The sequence below is a fragment of the Sprattus sprattus genome (genome assembly GCF_963457725.1).
Source record: "Sprattus sprattus genome assembly, chromosome: 9".
Lineage (NCBI taxonomy): Eukaryota > Metazoa > Chordata > Actinopteri > Clupeiformes > Clupeidae > Sprattus > Sprattus sprattus.
The window spans coordinates 24215023-24234912 of NC_137928.1; the positions used below are offsets into that span (position 1 = coordinate 24215023).

Sequence of the window (19890 nt, forward strand, 5' to 3'; positions counted from 1 at the left end):
CTTCACTTCGGCTGTATTTTGGTGTCATTAAAAGACTAAAAGGTCAAAGGCTTCTATCTTGACTCCCCATTTTACAGCAACATTTAGCAATCACCACCAGATGGGCTGAAGTACTGAATTTTGTCATTGTATTTAAATAACTACCAAATAAGCTTAAAAGATTGCATAATGCAGTTTTATCTTGATAAGATCCATGTCCATGTAAAAATGTGATAGATTTGTTCAGCTTTTTTGAATGAGTGCACCTGGTTACAGGTTTTCATTCAAGCTAATTTATTCTCCAAAATCAGAGAATACTATGTAAATGTGTATTATCTATTTATACTACTATACCTGGCTTGTTTATCATTCATTTGCATGACTATACCTGCTTTACATTATAATTCTAAGTAATCTGCTAGCTTGTGTATGATCTATTTACATAACAACAGATAATTTGTCGAGCTGAGACACAATCCTTCATTTTTTATGGGTGAGTTGTTTTTGAGTAAAATACATCTTTAATTTGTTTTAGCCTTAACTAGTTTTAGCTACCAAGCCTAGCTAGGGAAATCTAATTTTCAGATTCTTGCCTTTTTTCAAAGCAATGGAGGGAATACACCAATGTGATCTTTCTCTTTCTATCCTTCCTTGATCCTTTTTCTTTGTCTCTCTCCATTAATCCCCCAGGCCCAAACGGGAGGGGCTGAGGTGAGATGTGTATGAGAAGAGTGGGGAATACAGGTGGGCAAGTTTAGCCAGCCATGTGGCTGACTCAGGTCTTTCTCTAAATGAAAAGGCTTTAAGCGAGGGAATAGAAGACTGTAGAATCAATACTAGACTACATCAGTTACTTTGGCACCAATCCCAGTGGGAAGGCTACAGGATCAATTCCAAACTGCAGAGCATCTTTCCTCTTATCTTGTTATATCTCAGAGTGATGAGAGCGATTTTCCTACCTGAGTGTTAAACAATAAGGTAAATACAGTAGATGATGGAGTCTGCTCCGACAGATAATGTCACAATCTACTGAAATGAAATGTAACTCCTTGTGAAAGAAAATGGAAACCCCAATTATCAGCTGCGCTGAAGACGGTCGGCTCACAATGATGAATGTATTCTGAACATTAAATGAGAAAGACACTGTGAAAAAAGGAGCATTTCACTTAAAATGATTTCACCGACACACCCAACACACAGAGATCGAGAGATTGTGTGTGTGTGTGTGTGTGTCTGATAATACAGAGCATTCAGATGTTCAAGGTCACTGCAATGGCATGAGAGGCCCAGACTTAATCCCCCCTTATAAGCAGTCAAACCTGAGGTTGTCTAGATTTAACAAACCTTTTGAAGAGTGCTTTAGTTTTCTCCATATTCCATCAATAGTATTTTGCACTGACAGGGTCAATCCTGTTTCTTATACCCAACTAGGTCATCTGTCTGTGGTAAATTGACTTTATCAGGCTGAGGAGATGAAGATATTGGGGGTAGATACGATTATCTGTTTCTCGGAGTACCTCTAGAGAGAACTCTGTGCAGTATGCTTTGCTCTTCTTTCCTTTTCAGTATGCCCACTTAGGGTCTAAGGGCCTGATTTACTAACAGGATTGCGCCCATTTCTGGCGTAAAATAGCGGTCGTAAACATAAAACGGTATTTACTAAGGGGGCGCATTTGAGTAGAGTCGCATATTAACGCTTTGAAGGTGTGTACCTGCAAACAGGTGGGATGGTTCCGAAACGTGGGTGGTAACGTAGGCGTGTAGCGCTATTTAATGGAAGGACTGCTCCTAATGATGTATTGCGTCGTATTTACTAAACTGCCTGGCGAGCGCACATCTCTGATTTGCAGGGTAATTCTCCGCCTCATAAAAGCACGTCTTAACCAGGAAGCGCATTTCCACTGAGTCTGAAAACGTTGATATGGCAGCAGCAAGGCGACGACAGAGACAGAGACAGCGAACAGAAATATTTTTTTCAACTCAATATTCATATATATGAAATTAAACTTTCCGAACGTAATTGGAGAAATTGATCGCACCCACATGCAAACAGTCCCACCTTCAATCCACGAACACGTTTACCGAAACAGAAAGCACACATATTCAATGAATGTCCAGGTCATATGTGATGCCAACATGACCATTACTTACGTGGTAGTGGTCTGTCCATGACAGTTTTATCTTCCGGAATAGTGCCATCTATCCATGATTGAGCAACGGTGATTTTGGCTACTTGGTAAATGTATTTGTTTCAGTGGGGATATATTGTAGTGAACCCATGTCCCTTGTAGAACGTATTAATCTCGCCATGTACACATCTATATTGTTATAATAGACAGTTTATGCATTAATGCCACCAATAGCATATTATTTATAATCGTGTTCTTTTAAACATCTCGCTGTAGGTGATGGCGGGCAAAACAACAATATAACCCATTGAATCAGGTTCAGTGATTGAGCGAACGTGGACCAATATATCTATCTCGCTATATCTATTCGCTGAACCTTAGTTTTTTCTTCCTCGAATCTCCATGGTGGCAGTAACTTGCTGGCAAATTCTCCAGTCTTTTAACGGTGCGCTAAATAATGATTGCCCAGCGCGTATCTGGCTTGATAAATATCACGGAAAATGCGGGGAAACACTGTGCGTTAATGTGCGCCTGGCAAAGGTGCAGATTAAGATGCGTTTGCAAATCAATGTTAGTAAATCAGGGTCTTTAAAGGGTGGAGTAAGCACAGCTTGCCCAGCGCAGATCTGGCTTGATAAATACCACGGAAAATGCGCAAATATTAGTAAATCAGGCCCTAGGTCTGTTCATTTCAGAGGTAAACATGGCAAGACATACACTATATGTGGGCAACTGAAGACAGAACGTCTTTATAATGTGAATCTTAATGTGATGCATATAGTAATACAGCTTAGAGATAATATTCAACAAAGTTCTAAAGTGAATAAGGACAATAGCCCCTCCCATGTTAGAATCATGAAAACTAGATACAAATGAGAAGATAATAGAGATGACAAAGCAGACACCAAGCTTCCGCAATGTTCTAGGGAAAGGGCCTCGAGGTGTTGACAACCCAAAATATGTTGATCAGCCCCTCAGCTCAAAAGAGGTTAGAAGACATTTTAAAAGTCTCATTGCAAGACTATTTTCTCAATTACACAATGGATCAAGTATAATTCCAAAGGTAATTTGTCTGCAAACACTGAAAATAAATACATCAAATGTAAAACTTGTATAAGCATTCAAATCCCTGTCCATCGGAGTAATTTGACCCTAACTTATCCTAATTAGGTACTGCTTATGAGTGATTAAAGCAGAGATCTCCTGGATCAAATGCTTAAGTGAGAAAAAGACTGGTAAGGGAGGCCACCACAGTCCAGCCGACACCCTGAAAATTCTGACACGGTTCAGTGGTTAAAATGGGGGGGGGGGGGGGGGGCTGTTGTAGAAGTCCAGCCTTAACAGCTATCCATAAAACTGGGCTCTATTGTGGGTGGCAACAAAAAACCATTGTTTTCAAAGATCCACATTACAGCATGTATGGAGGTTGCTTAAGATGTGGGAATAGGGTTTTATGGTCTTTTGAGACCAGAATAGAGCTTTTCTGGCCAATCCACAACGCGCTAGATGTGGCATAAATCTATCACTGCCAAGGCCTCAAGGAACACCATCCCAATCGTGAAAAAGGGCAGTGTTAACATCATCTACAGGAACTGCAGAATTGAAGTGAGAATAAATGAAAACAAATCTACACAATATGGCAAGGAAACCTGTTGTTGTCATTTGTAACACTAAGGCTTGGGAGAGGGATGTACCTACCAGATGAACTATTACCCAAGGTATAAGGCTTAAGCAAAAATGGAGTGGCATATAAACAGTTAAGTGAATATTTTTAGAAATCCTACTATGAATCTGTGGCACAGTAGTCCAAGACCACCACCCCATTAACCTAAATGTTCTATATACTGTAAATTAAGAAGAATAAGGGGGAAACACTGCCGAACAATGTGCTGCTAAGCTGGTACCTACTCACTTCAAAAGACTTAAGACCATTACTGGAGCAAAGGGCTTTTCTATTATGTATTAATGTATAGAGGATGAATACTTAAACACCCAGAATATTTTAGTTTTTAATTATTTAAATGATGTGTGCACATAGCCTGATCCCCCCTTCGATGTTGTAAAGGGTGACAAGTTCTGCTAATGCTGAACAACACAGGTAAACGAACCAACCAGGGCCAGATTCCCAAGGCTAAGGAGCAAGAGCTCTAATCCTCCAAATTCATCATGACAGACTCAAATCTTAACAAGTCGGCCCATATATTTTCTTCCTCTGGGGCAATGACAACAACCATCTCTGCAGGGGGTAAATGCTGCCTCACCGGGGGAGCTGAATCAGTCCTCATCTGCTTTAACACTCTAGCCTGCAGAGCCTATATCTGGATAATCACTTGCCCTCATCGTGAGTACGTCATGAGAGTGTCTTACGAATGAAATACATGTTACTAATTACCAACACTCTTTTTCTCTGCTTAGCCTGAGAAACTGGATGTACATGTGGCATGTCCGTGTCATCTGGCTGTTACTTTGCCTCAAGCCATGGCACTGGGCCCATAGACGAACATGATGGCAGGATCACCACCTTTTGAGCCAAAGAAAACACTGAAGACGACACTGATGTGTTTTCCAGACAACTGTAAAACAGACCTGTTCTGGTATATTTACTCACTTAGCACATCAAAGGCCATAGATCTATCTAACACTTGGGGTTATAAAAAAACAACTTGTTGTTGCATTTGGGTACATAGCAAACACAATTCATTCATTTGTTGTTGTACTTAGATGATTCAGTGCATAGATCCCATGACTTAATGGGGCAGACATGTTACGACCCAGACTACTTGCTTGAGGTGTATGCTGCCATTGCCAGCTGAACCTGTTAAACACAAAATTAACTTGGACAGAGGAGCCTTTCTTATGGTGGCTATCTAATGAAGCTTTGCTTGCCCTCCTTGTTAGACTTTGTCTGAAAACATCAGCTCCCGACATTATTCCCCCACTGACAACCTGATGAGTTTTTTTTACTAAAACTAGAATCAACAGACTTGCTTGCGAACACTAACAGCAACATAAATGGGAGGAAGGCTAGTGAGCTTGCTAACTGATGTGTTTCGGCAATATAATTGGCAACATCATGTTTTCCTGTCGCATAATGTACAGAAGGATGAGCCTTCCAGTGGCCAGGTTCTAGCCTTTCTTACAGCCAATGACATGGATTGAGAGTTCCCAAATCTCGCTGCCCTTTACAAAATATATCTCACAGCTCCTGTGAGTAGAAACCCGCCAGAAAGTTTCTTAAACTTATTACCTTCAACTATTAAAAGGCAGGAAGCGCCTCGCAACTTGCATCACTTTTGATCGAAAGACAGAGCTGCAAACATTGTTTGGATAAGGTGGTCAACAAGTTTTCAGAAATAAAACACAATGTGTTTATGTTGTCTCAGAGTTATCTAGGCCTATAGCACGGTCACTTTCAATGTGAAATCATATACAGGCTGTTAGCCTTTTTTTAAATCCATCCAAGAATCAGTTGTATGACACAGCTTGTTAATACAATGTATTTCAACAATTAATATGTTGAAAATTAAATCAGTTTTTGAAGCTCCGCCCCTGCTTACCACCACAGTTTGGCAGGATAGTAAATTCAAAGCTTCCTTTCCTCTGGCTAGTTAGCTAGTGTTGGTATCCAGTTCATGTTACTGCAAATTGGAACTAACGACACGCTGCCTACTTTAGCAACATAAATTAAAAACTGTTTTTTACCAGCGCAACAAGGCAAGACAACAGATCATTTTTTAACAGATTGTGTACACTTTTGTTAGCGAACACACGTCTCTATTTTGTGAATATCAATGTTTGGCTCTTCAGCTCAGACTGAATCATAACCATCAGGCTCTTTTCAAATTGCTTTTGGAAAAATACAATAACTGGACTTAGATTTGTGATAGCCCAGTCCCTTGGATGTTATAAATTGATTGATAAGTGCCTCTGCAAAGGAGCTCAACACTTAGGGGACAGATCCCTGACAACACAGGCTCTCATTCATGACCACTGTGACATTACGTAACCTGCTTATATGTTAGCACCGGTCCATGGATGCATCATCGTATGATTATCAAAGAAAACACGGCTGGAAGAGGATTGGCTCGGAGAGTCACAGCTCAAAGTATTGAACTACATGCTGAGATGACACACACAAAAATGTGTGCCACTTTAAAACACTGAAATACTAAAAGCTAACTCCAGGGGTTATTAATTTCTGTTTATTCATGGTTAATAGAAAATTGATTTAGCATTTATGAGTGAAAGAAATAATCTAAACAGTGTAGTATTGTGATATTTTTCGGCACAATTCTATAGCAATACAAATATCAAAGTATTAATATTTAGATTTTTATTTTGTTTTGGTACATATATCTACTCTGATAAGATTGCTTCTGAGGTCCAAAAGGTGGCGCAAGACCTCGCTCGTCTCTTGCGTCACAGCAGAAATAAGGAAGGAGAGAGCAAATTTAACATGCCATGATGTCTGCATGCTCACAGTATACCTATGAAACATAACATATGGAAGAAATATATCGCAATATATCACAGAATCGGATCGCAATACTGGCATTATTTTAAAACGTAAAGAATCGCAATAATATTGCATCTTGGCCCAAATATCAGGACAGTCAAATATCACATCATCGCCTCTCTGGCAATTCCCACCCCTATTATGAGGGACCCTATTTGGGTGACAAAATTGAGACAGAGGGAAATCTATGAGGTTTTTTTTTTAATGATACTTAAAATTATACTGTAAATAAATAAAGATTAACTTTCTCAGGCCAAGACCATTGACTATCACAAGGATCACTATCCTGCTTGACCCAGACCTGCTGTTTTGATTGACCAAGCTCATTAGTCTTTACCAAGCCAGTTGGCTGTTCCTCAAGACAAGGGCAATTAAACCAAGATAATCATAGTTGTGTTGAGCTTAACTTTTTTGCTGTTTAATGTAACAATCAATCTTAAAGCCCACTTTTGTCTTTTTTTAATAATTACAGTTAAAATGACATCAATCATCTTAGATGTCATTAAACCGCCATAAGAAGTTTCTTCTTTAATAAAGTTATGGGCTGCAGGCGCTTTAACATCTCTATCGCCATCTGCCTGCATTATTTTCCATATGAGTGGCATCAATCCCGCTTTCTTCCCTGCACCCCCTCCCCCAACACACGTCTCTCGCTCTTACTCACACACTGCGAGACAGAGAGAGAGAGACCACAGATTTAAATACTATAAAAAAAACAAATCATGCATGTTTTAACCGATGTCCTTACCTTGAGCAGCCATGGCCAGGAATAGGCCTATTCTCCAAAAACTTTCGAACATCGCCATAGCACCAATTCGTTTCTACAAGGCTTTCCGTAGCACAATGATTCCCAGGAGAGGGTTGACTTCTTATAGATCTATACAGTTAGGCATGTAACTTCAGCACTAAATACAGCCCAATGTTACATGAAATGTCTGTACCGTTTGTTCATTGAAGTAACGGAGAATAAGAAGTCAGTCGTTGTTCAATGAACGGCACTGCGTAAACTATCACCAGGTATTCACGCTGTTTATTAAAAGTGCAAGACACTTCTCATTAAAACCAGATGCAGGCAACAGTGAATGGTCAATTAGTTCACCTAGCCTAAAGTGTTTTTTCCTGCTGAGGCAAAAAAAAGACGTTGAGGTCTAATAGTCGATTTTAAAATATCACTTAAAATAACAATGCATTTCCTCCGTCAACCACCGATCCCTTCTGATGCATCCAGCTGCCTTGGCTTCTGCAGCGTATCGTAGATCTACCCCCCTCACGATTTAGGGTAGCCGAGGACGGAGGGTCTCTGTCGATGAGAGAAGGGGTAGTGGATCTCCTGATCGATGTTTTAGCAACAATTTCCAGAAAACGACTCGATTTCTTCTTAATCCTTGACCTTAACCGTGAGTAGCCCGATTTGATATTTCCCAAATGTTGGATGTTTCCTTCAGATCTGGTCCAGGTGAAAGCTCCTCAAAGTTCAGTTGATCCCCTATTGTGCACTATGTAGGCATCAAGTGGCCAAGTTAAATAACTGTTTCGGAAAGAGACTGCTGCGACGTGACGCTAGCCTGCTGAATCGCGTCTCTAACCATTGCAATTAAATTGCCTATGATGGGAGTCTCTTATTCGGCAATACTACAGACGTAGAGATCGCAATAATACCACCACAACCTGGACTGCTGTGATGTTGCTGACAACCACTGAGGAAAAATCCGAATCGAGTGACGTTAGATAAGGAGGGGCTTGGACTGCCATGTTAAGCGAGTAGGAGGTAAGCGCCGCCATGACAATCTTGCATGGATGGAGTGCATTAGAGCTGCAGGCTGGATATTTAGCGTAGGCAAATCACAATATTTTTAACACGTTTCATACACTATTGCAACATTCTTGTAATTTAGCCCTGTTAAAACTAGCTGAGAAACAAAAGAAAAAGACAAAACCTCCTGCGCTCGTAAAGGTGTCTAATGTCCCCGCGTAAACTAGCGAATAGTAGTCTACATTGATGTCGAATTCCCCTCTCCCCGCAACCACTTAATAACTTATGTGTGAGACATCAAATTCCGGAACACGTTCCTCCACTAGTCTCAAGGTCTGTTTTTTATTGGTAAATTACCTTGCGTGTACATTTATGGACATCCTGAGCTCACTCTAAAAACTAGTCAACCTGGGGTCTAGCGCCCTCTGTACGCGGGCAAAAGTGACTGAATCTGCTGCGGAGGATCAGACCCCATCCCACCCATAGTGGCATCCATCTCCCGGTCATCTCTAGACTAGCGCAATGCTGATCTAGCAGGACTGCCTTCATGGGTGGAGAGACTGTTACTGATGATTCAGAAATATGGTCAGCCAAAGAAGACACGTGTCACATCACTGACTGTTAACCACTGGGTCCCTACAGCTGCTAGAATTAAATTAAAATCTCTTACCTTTGCCCAGAGAACAATCCCTAGATCTGCACCTATAATATTGCAATTCATTCGATTCAGAATGGGTAAATTTGGTTTAATATAAGTGAGAGAATTAAAAAAAAAAACAGTATTGTGAAGTAAACATAAAAAGACAGAATAATTTGTGTGTTTGTGTGATTTAACCCTGTGAAGCCTGTTCCAATATTCCAGTGATGAACTGCATCAACATATCTCAAAGAACAGCATAAAGAGATACACCACAAATGGTGAATCACAAGCATCTGAATTTAGCTAGAAAAAGAGAAGTATGCTGAGGGGATCAAAGGTATCATTTTTGTAAGTGCAAATACAAAATGCAGAAAGGGATCATAAGAAAAGTAAAGACTATTGACTGTGTCTGCCTATCTCCCTATGATGGACAGCAGCATGGCATGAGTTTTAGATGAAAGATTTTTTTTTATCAAAGACTGATGTTAAAAAATGGAAATTTTCATGCTCTAAAAGGAGAAGAACCTGAAAATGTCCATTTTGAAACGTCAGTCTTTGATGATTAAGCACCTTGAATTTTATTGGTTTGGCACAAGGAATAAAATGAAATAGAACAATCATTGTAAACAATTGAGAAAAGGCAAAAATGAAGATGTATTGGGTTTCACAATTTATTTATAATTTAAAAGTTCACATGATCCCCCTCATCATCTCACAACCATCCCCTTTCTTTTCTGTCTTTTTTTCAGCAGTTGTAAATCCCCCCATCTCACCAAAACATTATTCACAACATCCCCTTCATCATCTCACACCCAACACCACACCCACCAGTGCCACCACCACTCCTCAAGATACACAAAAAATAAAAAGTCATAATCACGGAAAATATGTTCTCACAACCACCACTAAACCAACCCATCCTTCAGGGATTACACCTTGACCTTTCTCATGGCCTATTAATCCTCCTCCTTTGATCTTTCATTATGATTGAAGGGTGTGACTGTGTCTCTCTTACAGACAGCGGCTGATATTTAGCATGCCTAAATTGACCTACATGCGTAGCAAGTGGTTGAAGTATTCACCTACAAACATGGAATCAAATGGCCAAGCAGTGTACTGGAACAATCTGAATGAATGTCACTTTGAGGTTGTCACACGTGTGAAAATAGGAGGTTCTGAGAACTATGTTGGTATTTGTAGACAATTAGGTCATTGACAATTTGACAGTGAGCAACATTTCTGACACTTGAGATATAAAGAAAAGCCAACCAAGAAATATTAACAATTTCCGACAAAACTAAATCCAACGTCTAATGAAGCGCTACAGAGAACATGCCAAAAGTAGAAAAGTGTTCCAATCATTAATGCTGCTTCAACAGAAACTTAAAGAACAGCATAAAGAGATAACTCACAGATGATGAGTTTCACAAAGATCTGAATTCAGCCAGAAAAGAGAAGTATGCTAAAGTGGATTATTTTTGTATGGAAGTGCGAATACAAAATGCAGAAACGGATCATAAGAAAAGTGAAGAAATTATGGACATGATCAATGTTGTACTAAGGGTTTAGAGAAAACCTTAGCACCGAAATATTGACTGTGTGTGCATATATCTGATGATGAGTTTCCTTAGGTAATAACAGATGACAAAGCTGATGAATCTCTCTATAATGGACAACAGCATGGCATGTTGATGGCCACGTGTTTGCAGCCAGTGGATGTGGCCCAAGAGATCTTTGATCAGTACTATGGTGTGTTTTCTTTGGCTCCAGCAGAAGGGGACTGTCCTGTTAGAGTACTACTGAATGAAGCGGCACTTCAGTTTGGTCACTTGCCCTGTCAATGTTTGTTTGCCTTTTTCATTAGGCTCTTGCTTGGGTGTGTGTGTGCTTCAGTATGAAATTAGTTTGTAGTTTTGTTTTTTGCTTATATAGATACAGTGCCCTCCAGAATTGCAGTGCCCTCCACAAATATTGGCACCCCTAGTGAATATGAGCTAAACAGGCTATAAAAAAATATGTCTTTGCTGTTTATCCTCTCAGTCTTTCACCCGAAATATACACAAAAATCTTACCTTTTCATTTAAGTAAAATTATTAAAAGAAAAAAAAACATTGACATTAAATAAATATTTTCCCCAAAACATGTGTGCCACAATTATTGGCACCCCTTAATGTAATTTTTTGTCCAGCCTCCATTTGCCAAGATAATAGCTCTGAGTCTTCTCCTATAATGCGTGATGAGGTTAGTGAACACGTGGCACGAGATCTGAGACCATTACTACATGCAGTATCTCTTCAGATCCTTCAGAATCTGAGGTCAACGTTTGTAGACTTGGCTACAGCTCATCCCACAGATTTTCTATGGGGTTTAGGTCAGGGGACTGTGATGGCCATGGCAAAAGCATTATTTTGTGGTCGGCGAACCATTTTTGTGTTGATTTTGAGGTGTGCCTAGGATCATTGTTCTGCTGGAAGGTCCAACCACGGCCCATTTTAAGGCTTACTGGAGGGGGCTGTTAGGTTTTCATTTAATATCTGCTGGTAATTGATGGAGTGGAGTCCATGATACCATGTATCCTAACAAGATGTCCAGGGCCTATGGAAGAAAAACAGCCCCACAACATCAAAGATCCGCCACCATACTTCACATTTGGCATGGGGTGCTTTTCTATATGGCTATCTTTCTGTCTACGCCAAACCCACCTTTGATGTTTGTTGCCAAAAAGCTTTATTTTGGTCTCATCTGACCATATAACTCGGTCCCATTGAAAGTCTGACTTGCATTTGGCAAACTGTAGGCGCTTTAGTTTGTTGTTGATTGACAGCAGAGGCTTTTTTCTGGCAACCCTCCAAAACAACTTGTGGTGATGTAGGTGGCGTCTGATGGTAGTTTTATGTAATATTAACAATTTCCGACAAAACTAAATCCAAAGTCTAATGAGAACTACAGAGAACATGCCAAAAGTAGAAAAGTGTTCCAATCATTAATGCTGCATCAACAGAAACTTAAAGAACAGCATAAGGGTTCGAATACACATAAGCGTTTTTTTTTAAAACGGGATGCTAGAAAATGCATTGATTCCTATGGTTTGGCGCGCTTTGCGTGTGCGCCTTTTCTCCACCACGCGTTTCGTCTTTGGAGCGTTTTTTAGGTGTCCTTAAAAGTTGAACTATTCTCAACTTTCCAGCGCAAGGCAGGGAGGCACGGGTGGAGTTCGGCCGTAGCCACCGAGGTTTCATTAGGCAACAACACACGTGGGATTATCCCTTACCTACCCTACTCCTACACGAGTGCTATATTGCTTTTATAAAACAATTCTACAGTCAACAAATTAACATTTCAACACGAAGTTATTGATTAAAAATGGTTTATTTCGCCATTGTTTCTCCGCAACAAAAAATAGTGCCATTGTCAACGTCTTGGTTTGGAATTATAAGAATTTTGAATGCGCTTTCATTCCGGAGTGATTTATTATTAGCTGTGAAAAGTCTATACACCAGGCTGTTTTGGCCGCTGCACTTTGCCAAGGCGTTACTGAAGCGTCTGCCCCTGTAAAAAAAAACGCTTATGTGTATTCGAACCCTAAAGAGATAACCCACAGATGATGAGTTTCACAAGCATCTGAATTTAGCCAGAAAAGAGAAGTATGCTAAAGTGGATTATTTTTGTATGGAAGTGCGAATACAAAATGCAGAAACGGATCATAATGATGAAGAAAATCTCTAAACAGTTGAAAAGACCCATGTCCACTATCATGGCAATAATTAAGAACTTTAAAGCGACAGGAGAGGGTAATAATCAGCCTGGAAGAGGACGTGTGTGTACATTGACACCACACACAAAACTCTTGGGTTGTTTTTTCTTCTGGTGATTTATTTGAGATAACGTATATTTTTTATTTATGGAAACCATGTATCCGCCTCCAAAGAGACAAACCTGTGTACCCTTAGTGGGCTAGTTAAACTGTATCCTCACTGTTTACCTGGGTGAAACTCCCAGGGTGGCGTAGTCGTGTGTGCCCTTCCTAGTCCTAGATCTCTACCTCCACGTTGTCTTGCAACAATGTGGCATAGTTGGAAGGATCTACTGAATACATGTATTCCATTTATTTTTCTGATTGTTATTGGTCTAAAGTTATAGTGTATTGACAATATACAGACGTGGACAAAATTGATGGTACCCTTCCGTTAAAGAAAAGAAAAACCCACCATGGTCACTGGAATAACTTGAAACTGACAAAAGTAATAATAAATAAACATTTACTGAAAATTAACTAATGAAAATCAGACATTGCTTTTGAATTGTGCTTCAACAGAATAATTTAAAAAAACAAGCTAATGAAACTGGCCTGGACAAAAATGATTGAAGAAAATTGTTTGAAAATAATTTGACCATAGGGACATGGTAAACTAAGGTGTGTCCTCTCATTGGCATTAAAGGTGTCTCAAACTTGTAATCAGTCAGTCGGCCTATTTGAAGGGTAAAAAGTAGTCACTGTGCTGTTTGGTATCATGGTGTGTACCACACTGAACATGGACCACAGAAAGCTAAGGAGAGAGTTGTCTCAGGAGATTAGAAAGAACATTATAGACAAGCATGTTAAAGGTAAAGGCTATCAGACAATCTTCAAGCAGCTTGATATTCCTATGACTACAGTTGCACATATTATTCAGAAGTTTAAGGTCCAGGGTATTGTAGCCAACCTCCTAGGAAGTAGCCGCAAGGGGAAAATTGATGACAAATTGAAGATACGGATAATACCAATGGTAACCAAAGAGCCCAGAACAACTTCCAAAGAGATTTGAGGTGAACTCCAAGGTCAAGGTACATCAGTGTCAGAATGCACCATCCGTCGCAGATTGAGCCAAAGTTGACCAAGGAGGCACCACTGTTGAAAGCAAATCATAAAAAGCGAGACTGGAATTTGCCTAAATGCATATTGACAAGCCACAGGGCTTCTGGGAGAATGTCCTTTGGACAGATGAGACTAAACTGGAGCTTTTTGGCAAGTCACATCAGCTCCATGTTCACAGATGCGAAAATGAAGTATACAAAGAAAAGAACACTGTACCTACTGTGAAACATGGAGGAGGCTCGGTTATGTTCTGGGGCTGCTTTGCTACATCTGGCAGTCTTTAATCTGTGCAGGGTACAATGAAATCTCAAGACTATCAAGGCATTCTGGAGCTAAATGTGCTGCCTAGTGTCAGAAAGCTTGGTCTCAGTCGCAGGTCATGACTGCGCAGGCCTGTTTGCAGGGTCCACTGGAGGTGCAGGAGGCCTGTGTGCAGGGTCCACTGGAGGTGCAGGAGGCCTGTGTGCAGGGTCCACTGGAGGTGCAGGAGGCCTGTGTGCAGGGTCCACTGGAGGTGCAGGAGGCCTGTGTGCAGGGTCCACTGGAGGTGCAGGAGGCCTGTGTGCAGGGTCCACTGGAGGTGCAGGCAGTGGCGGACCTAGTCATTTGGGGGCCTAAGGCGAACATAGCCAGGGGCCCTCTTCATCCGTCCTTTTAATGCAAAAAAAAAAGGGCCACCTCAAAGCAGGGGCGGACTGGGGGAAAAAAGTGGCCCGGGAGTTGTCTGTCAGAGCGGCCCACTTAATATACGGCGCGTTGCCCGCTCAAGGTATGCAAAATACCCATACACTTAACATAATTTTGGATGATTACAAAGAAATAACATTATATATGTTTTTTAATAACATTTGGATCCACAAATTTGCCTGGATGGACACATGGAATAAAATGATACTGGCTATTGTAACACTCCAAGGTAGGTATAGTTAGATGAATATGATTAACTCTGGGCTAGTATCAGATGGTTAGGCCTATATGTATAACTACAGAGCCTTTAGGAATAAATGTCAGCAGAGAAAGAGTACACAATTTTTTTGATAATGATTAGGGCGACCTACATTAAGCAATATCAATTTTTTTGTAGGCTGATTAACTCATACAGCAATACCTTTTTGTATAGTAGATGGCAGCACACAATCAAAATATTTCCCCTCTACCTACATAGCTACAGTAGCTATATGGAAGAAAGTTGCATTCAGGAGACTTCATAAGCGAACATGATTTGGCTCCACATTAAATTATCCCACTTTTTCATTATCCACATGTCTCAAATGTTGTATGATGCAACATAGCTTTACAGGACACATAAAATATGTCCAGTAACAACGTAAAGAAGGGGGCAACATATAAGTCAAAACCAACTATATTTATTGACTGATCTCGAAAGTATTGGCTTACAAAAGCTAAATAAGTCTTCACAAAGAAAATAACTCAGTGTTAGGGCAAAAAGCGAACATTCATACTGTACAACCTATGAAAAGTGACAGTGGTAGCCTACAAATAAAGAAATACAGACCGCGTTAGCCACTTCACAGCGTGCTAGCCATGATTTTCTTTCGTTCCAACTCTTGGATGTAGGATTCCACCCTTTGTAGAAACCTGTTGAATCGATACATTTGGTGTAGGAAGTCCTTATTGTTTTGTTGTGAATTTATCTTAATTAGTACGCCGACAGAGAAAAAAAATCTCCTTTTCCTGAAAGCAGTTCGTCGCCAGAATCGCCCTTAAGGTCCGCCGCCACTGGTTTGAACTTTATTGTAGAAATGAACAGAACAGAACATACGATGGGTTGTAAACATCAGTGATAATGGTAGTGTTGCATGCTGGGTGTGTGATTATGTGTGTGTGTGTAGGGGTGTTAAAGGTGTCTACGAGCGAGACACGCAAGTATTAGGCTAGAGTGATTGACGATTATTCGATTATTCGATTATTCGTTTTTCCTCGATTCTCTCTAAAACGATTCTCTCTCGATTCAGAAAAGTTCATAATCGATTTTTAATTAAAAAATAAAATAAAATAAAAACTTAATTAATGTTTTTTTACACATCCATTTTATGTTGAAATGCAAGCTGCATCGATTATTGGATTGTTCATAGAAAGTCAAAATTGTGACAAGGAAAAGCTTTTTCTCTAATAAAAAATAGAGAAGGTAATTCCTACTTTGTGTTTGATAATTAAAGAAAATCAACAGATGAATTACCTTCTCTATTTGCTTTATTAGAGAAAAGGCTTTTAATGGTCACAATTTTGACTTTCTATGAGCAATGCAATAGTCGATGCAGCTTGCATTTCAACATAAAATGGATGTGTTAAAAATGTGTTTTTTTTTTTTAAATTACAAAATCGATTTAAAATCGATAATCGATAATCGAAAATTGATTTAAAATCGAATCGTTGACCTCTGAATCGATATTGAATCGTGAGGTGCCAAGAGATTCCCACCCCTACTGGCAACCGTGTTATAAAAGCAATAAAGTACTTGAGTCAGTACTGTATCGTCAATAATGTACTTGTTCGAGGGTTTGCCGGCCCTCCGCGCACAGTACTGCCTCTCGAACCTTATTGCTTAATTATTAAACAGATGGGGAATATTTGTGAAAGAAGAAACTTATTTTTAATCTTTGAGAAGGGGTGTGCTCATTACCGTTTCAAAGGAGTTTACGTTTTTGGTGGGGTTTGTGTTTCTGTCTGTCTGTAAGAAGGATTACGAAAAGACGACTGGCCTGGTTTTCATGAAACTTGATGGACGGGAGTAGCATGCAGGTACACATGTAGCCAATGAACATGAGATGGGCCAATGAGTCAGGCTACTTTGTAAATGTTTCCATGACAGTAATTAATCCACAAAAGATCATTTCTCAACATATTTAAATATCCAAGTGTTTTGATGTCCAATTGAGCATGATTGTATCCAGAAGAAGGAAGTGGAGGTTGCACCACACCACCCACATGCTTTGTAGAAAAGGCTGTCCCCAAAACCAAGAATCAAAGGCAGATATTAAATGGTGTGGGAGGCCACCACAGTCCTACCATCACCCTGGAAAATCTACACAATTCAGTGGCTGGAATTAGGGTGCATGTGTTCACAATCTTCAGAGCGCTTCATTCAACTGGACTCTATTGGAGGGTGGCAGAGACAAACTTTTGTTTTAGAACATCCTCATTAAAACATGTATGGAGGTTGCTTAAGATGTGGGAAAGGGTTTGTAAGGTCTTATGAGACCCAAATAGAGCCTTTTCCAATGCCTCAAGAAACATCCGAACAGTGAAATATGGCAGTGGTATCATACTGAGGGGATATTTCTCATCTGCAGAATCTGGGAACATTTTAGAACTGAAGTGAGAATGAATGAAAATACATTCTTCACAATACAGCATGAAAACATGTTAGTAAAACTAAGGTCGGGCGAGGGATTACTTGCCAGGCAAAAACAGTGAAGTGGCTCAAAAACAGTAATGTGAGTATTCTATGACTCAGTCAAAAGTCATAATCTTGTGGAGAATCTGTGGCACTGTAGACCGCCATCTCATCAACCTAAATGTTCTATATCAATTTTACGAGGAGGAGAGGAATGGGGGGAAAACACTGCAGAACAATGTGCATGGCTGGTACCTACTCACTTCTAAAGACTTAAGACTGTTACTGCAGGAAAGGGTTCTCTACCAAGCATTAATGTATGAAGGTTGACTGCTTTTGCTAGCAGATTATTTTAGTTTTTAATTAAAATGATTTCATTTTTATTTTAGCAGACAAATAACTTATTCAACCTGTAGAAATACACGACAGCACATGGACACATATATGTAGGTATCTTTTGTAAATAAGAACATGCTGATGAGTTTTACTGGGGATGAATACTGCATACATGCACATCCCAACATGCACATGTAGCAGTAGACAGAAGAATAGGGAAGAAGAGTGAGAAGAATCTGGAGGGTACCAGAGGTGGGAAAGACGATGGATGTACTGGATGGATGGATGGATGGATAGATAGAGAGAGAGAGAGAGAGAGAAAGCGAGAGAGAGAGAGAAAGTATCATGTATTTTCATATACATTTCAGGCATTCAAACAGCAATAGCATATTTCCACTGCATAAGTGAATTACCCTCACCCCACAAAACATCTCCCACTTAAGCAAATACAGATGTGCTCTCAGGGTTTCAAAGTCCTCCTGCCTACACCCCCTTTTCTGATTGGCTGAATACACACACTGGAGAAGAGAATTCACCAAAATACCCACTGCAGCATTAGAAACTTTCTTGAAGTCATCACACCGGCACAAAAATGGCCACGCCACACGATAATGCTGTCCTTCAAGCAATATTTAACCCAAACACTCCATTTGGAGAGATACCTGATTTACATCAAGAAGAGGATCTTACAGATGATGGTAATTGCTTTAGAACATCCTAAATAACCAGGCTTATTCTTTCTGCTGTTCTCCTGCATTTGCGCTCATGCTTGTCATAGGATTCTACTGAACAGGTACATTACCTGAATGATGCAATTGTTGCATGATTATAAAATCAGTGGATATTTTGCGCATGTTTATGCATTTTGCGCATGTTTTTGCATTTTACAAAAATATACCATAGCATTCAGTGCATCTGAGGACTTTTCCATGTTGATCTCTGCTGCTTTTAATGAATACTTAAAACCTGCTACCAGAATAATTTGAACAGAAACTAAACACCGTCCATTTTCATTATTGCCACCAGATGGTTTATTTGACCCAAGCTTGCTGACTCAAGTTAAGCAGTTGGAGTTGCAGGGGGTTTCAGCTGCAGAGTCAGGAGACACCAGGGCAGCACTACGGTGCTTTGACCAGGCAATCCAGCTGCTGCCAGAGCGACCCTCAGCCTATAACAACCGTGCCCAAACACGTCGCCTGCTAGGGGATACCGCAGGTACTGCATCCTGAACTGTGTCAGTGATAATTAAAGTAGCCTATTTAATTCAATAAAATAATTTTTCTATTTTTTAATTTTGAATGCATTCATGATGAGCCAGTTCCCCTGAACCTTTTAAGTCCCTATTTGAAGTATTTTTTTGAAGAAAATACCTGTTGAATTCAGGCTATAAGTTATAGAAGAGTTGCTTTCACTATATTTTTCCATATGAAGAAATAATGTGGTCTAGCTCAACCTAAAAACCATTTGAAATTATTTTCAGTGTCCTAAACCACAATGATGGTTTTAGTAGTCATTATCTTTTGGTATCATTTAGGCGTTTTTAGGCATTTTTTATCGCCTGATGGTGTTCTCATTCCCTTAGGAGCCATTCTGGACCTTGAGCGTGCCATAGCTCTGAGCGGCGGCAATGGGCGCTCAGCATGCCAAGCCCTGGTGCAGAGAGGACTGTTGTTTAGGCTGGGAAACCAGACCGAGGAGGCAAGGCAGGATTTTACACGGGCAGCTGCCCTAGGCAGTAAGTTTGCACAGCAGCAGGCTGTGCTGCTTAATCCCTATTCTGCCCTGTGCAACCGCATGCTGTCTGAGGTCATTAACAAGCTACGAAACCCAAATGTTTCAGAGATGAAGTAGGAAAACAGTTTTACATTCTGGCTCTATAGGGCTCATTTTATAAATCGATACATCTGTGTTTTGATATAATACTACATTTAACATCATCAATAAAAAACAATACATATCACTGTGCATGTTTATTTTTATCCCACTTAGTTTTTAGCTAGAATAATCTAACATGTCATGTTTAATCAAATCTACAATCTGTAAGTGAACGTGAATGTAGGTCATGTATGCTAAATTATGTATTTGTATATGTTTTCGTTTCAAATTAAAATTGAAATATGAATCAGTGCCCAAAAGTTATGAAGATCACGTGAATAAAAGTGACACAGCCCAAAGCAGATAACGAAAAGTTCAGTTTTAGGGGTCTGATTTTGCCCCAGTTGATGTATGTTAGCATCCACTGTACTGACAAACTAACACTGGAACAAAAATTAAACCAGTTGATGCAGAGTTGAGATGCGGACTCAGTATCATTCTTCCAGACT

At 40.0% G+C, this 19890-nt stretch overlaps 1 protein-coding gene across 1 annotated transcript; it reads left to right on the plus strand.

Moving 5' to 3' along the window:
* Positions 1–18158: 18158 nt before the first annotated feature.
* ttc36 (tetratricopeptide repeat domain 36) lies at positions 18159–19417 on the plus strand (the record flags this gene model as incomplete). The annotated part of the gene is made up of 3 exons (XM_080844671.1): positions 18159–18264; positions 18593–18781; positions 19149–19417. The coding sequence occupies 3 exons, from the start codon at positions 18159–18161 to the stop codon at positions 19415–19417; spliced, it is 564 nt and encodes a 187-aa protein (XP_080700797.1).
* Between the last annotated feature and the right edge of the window lie 473 nt (positions 19418–19890).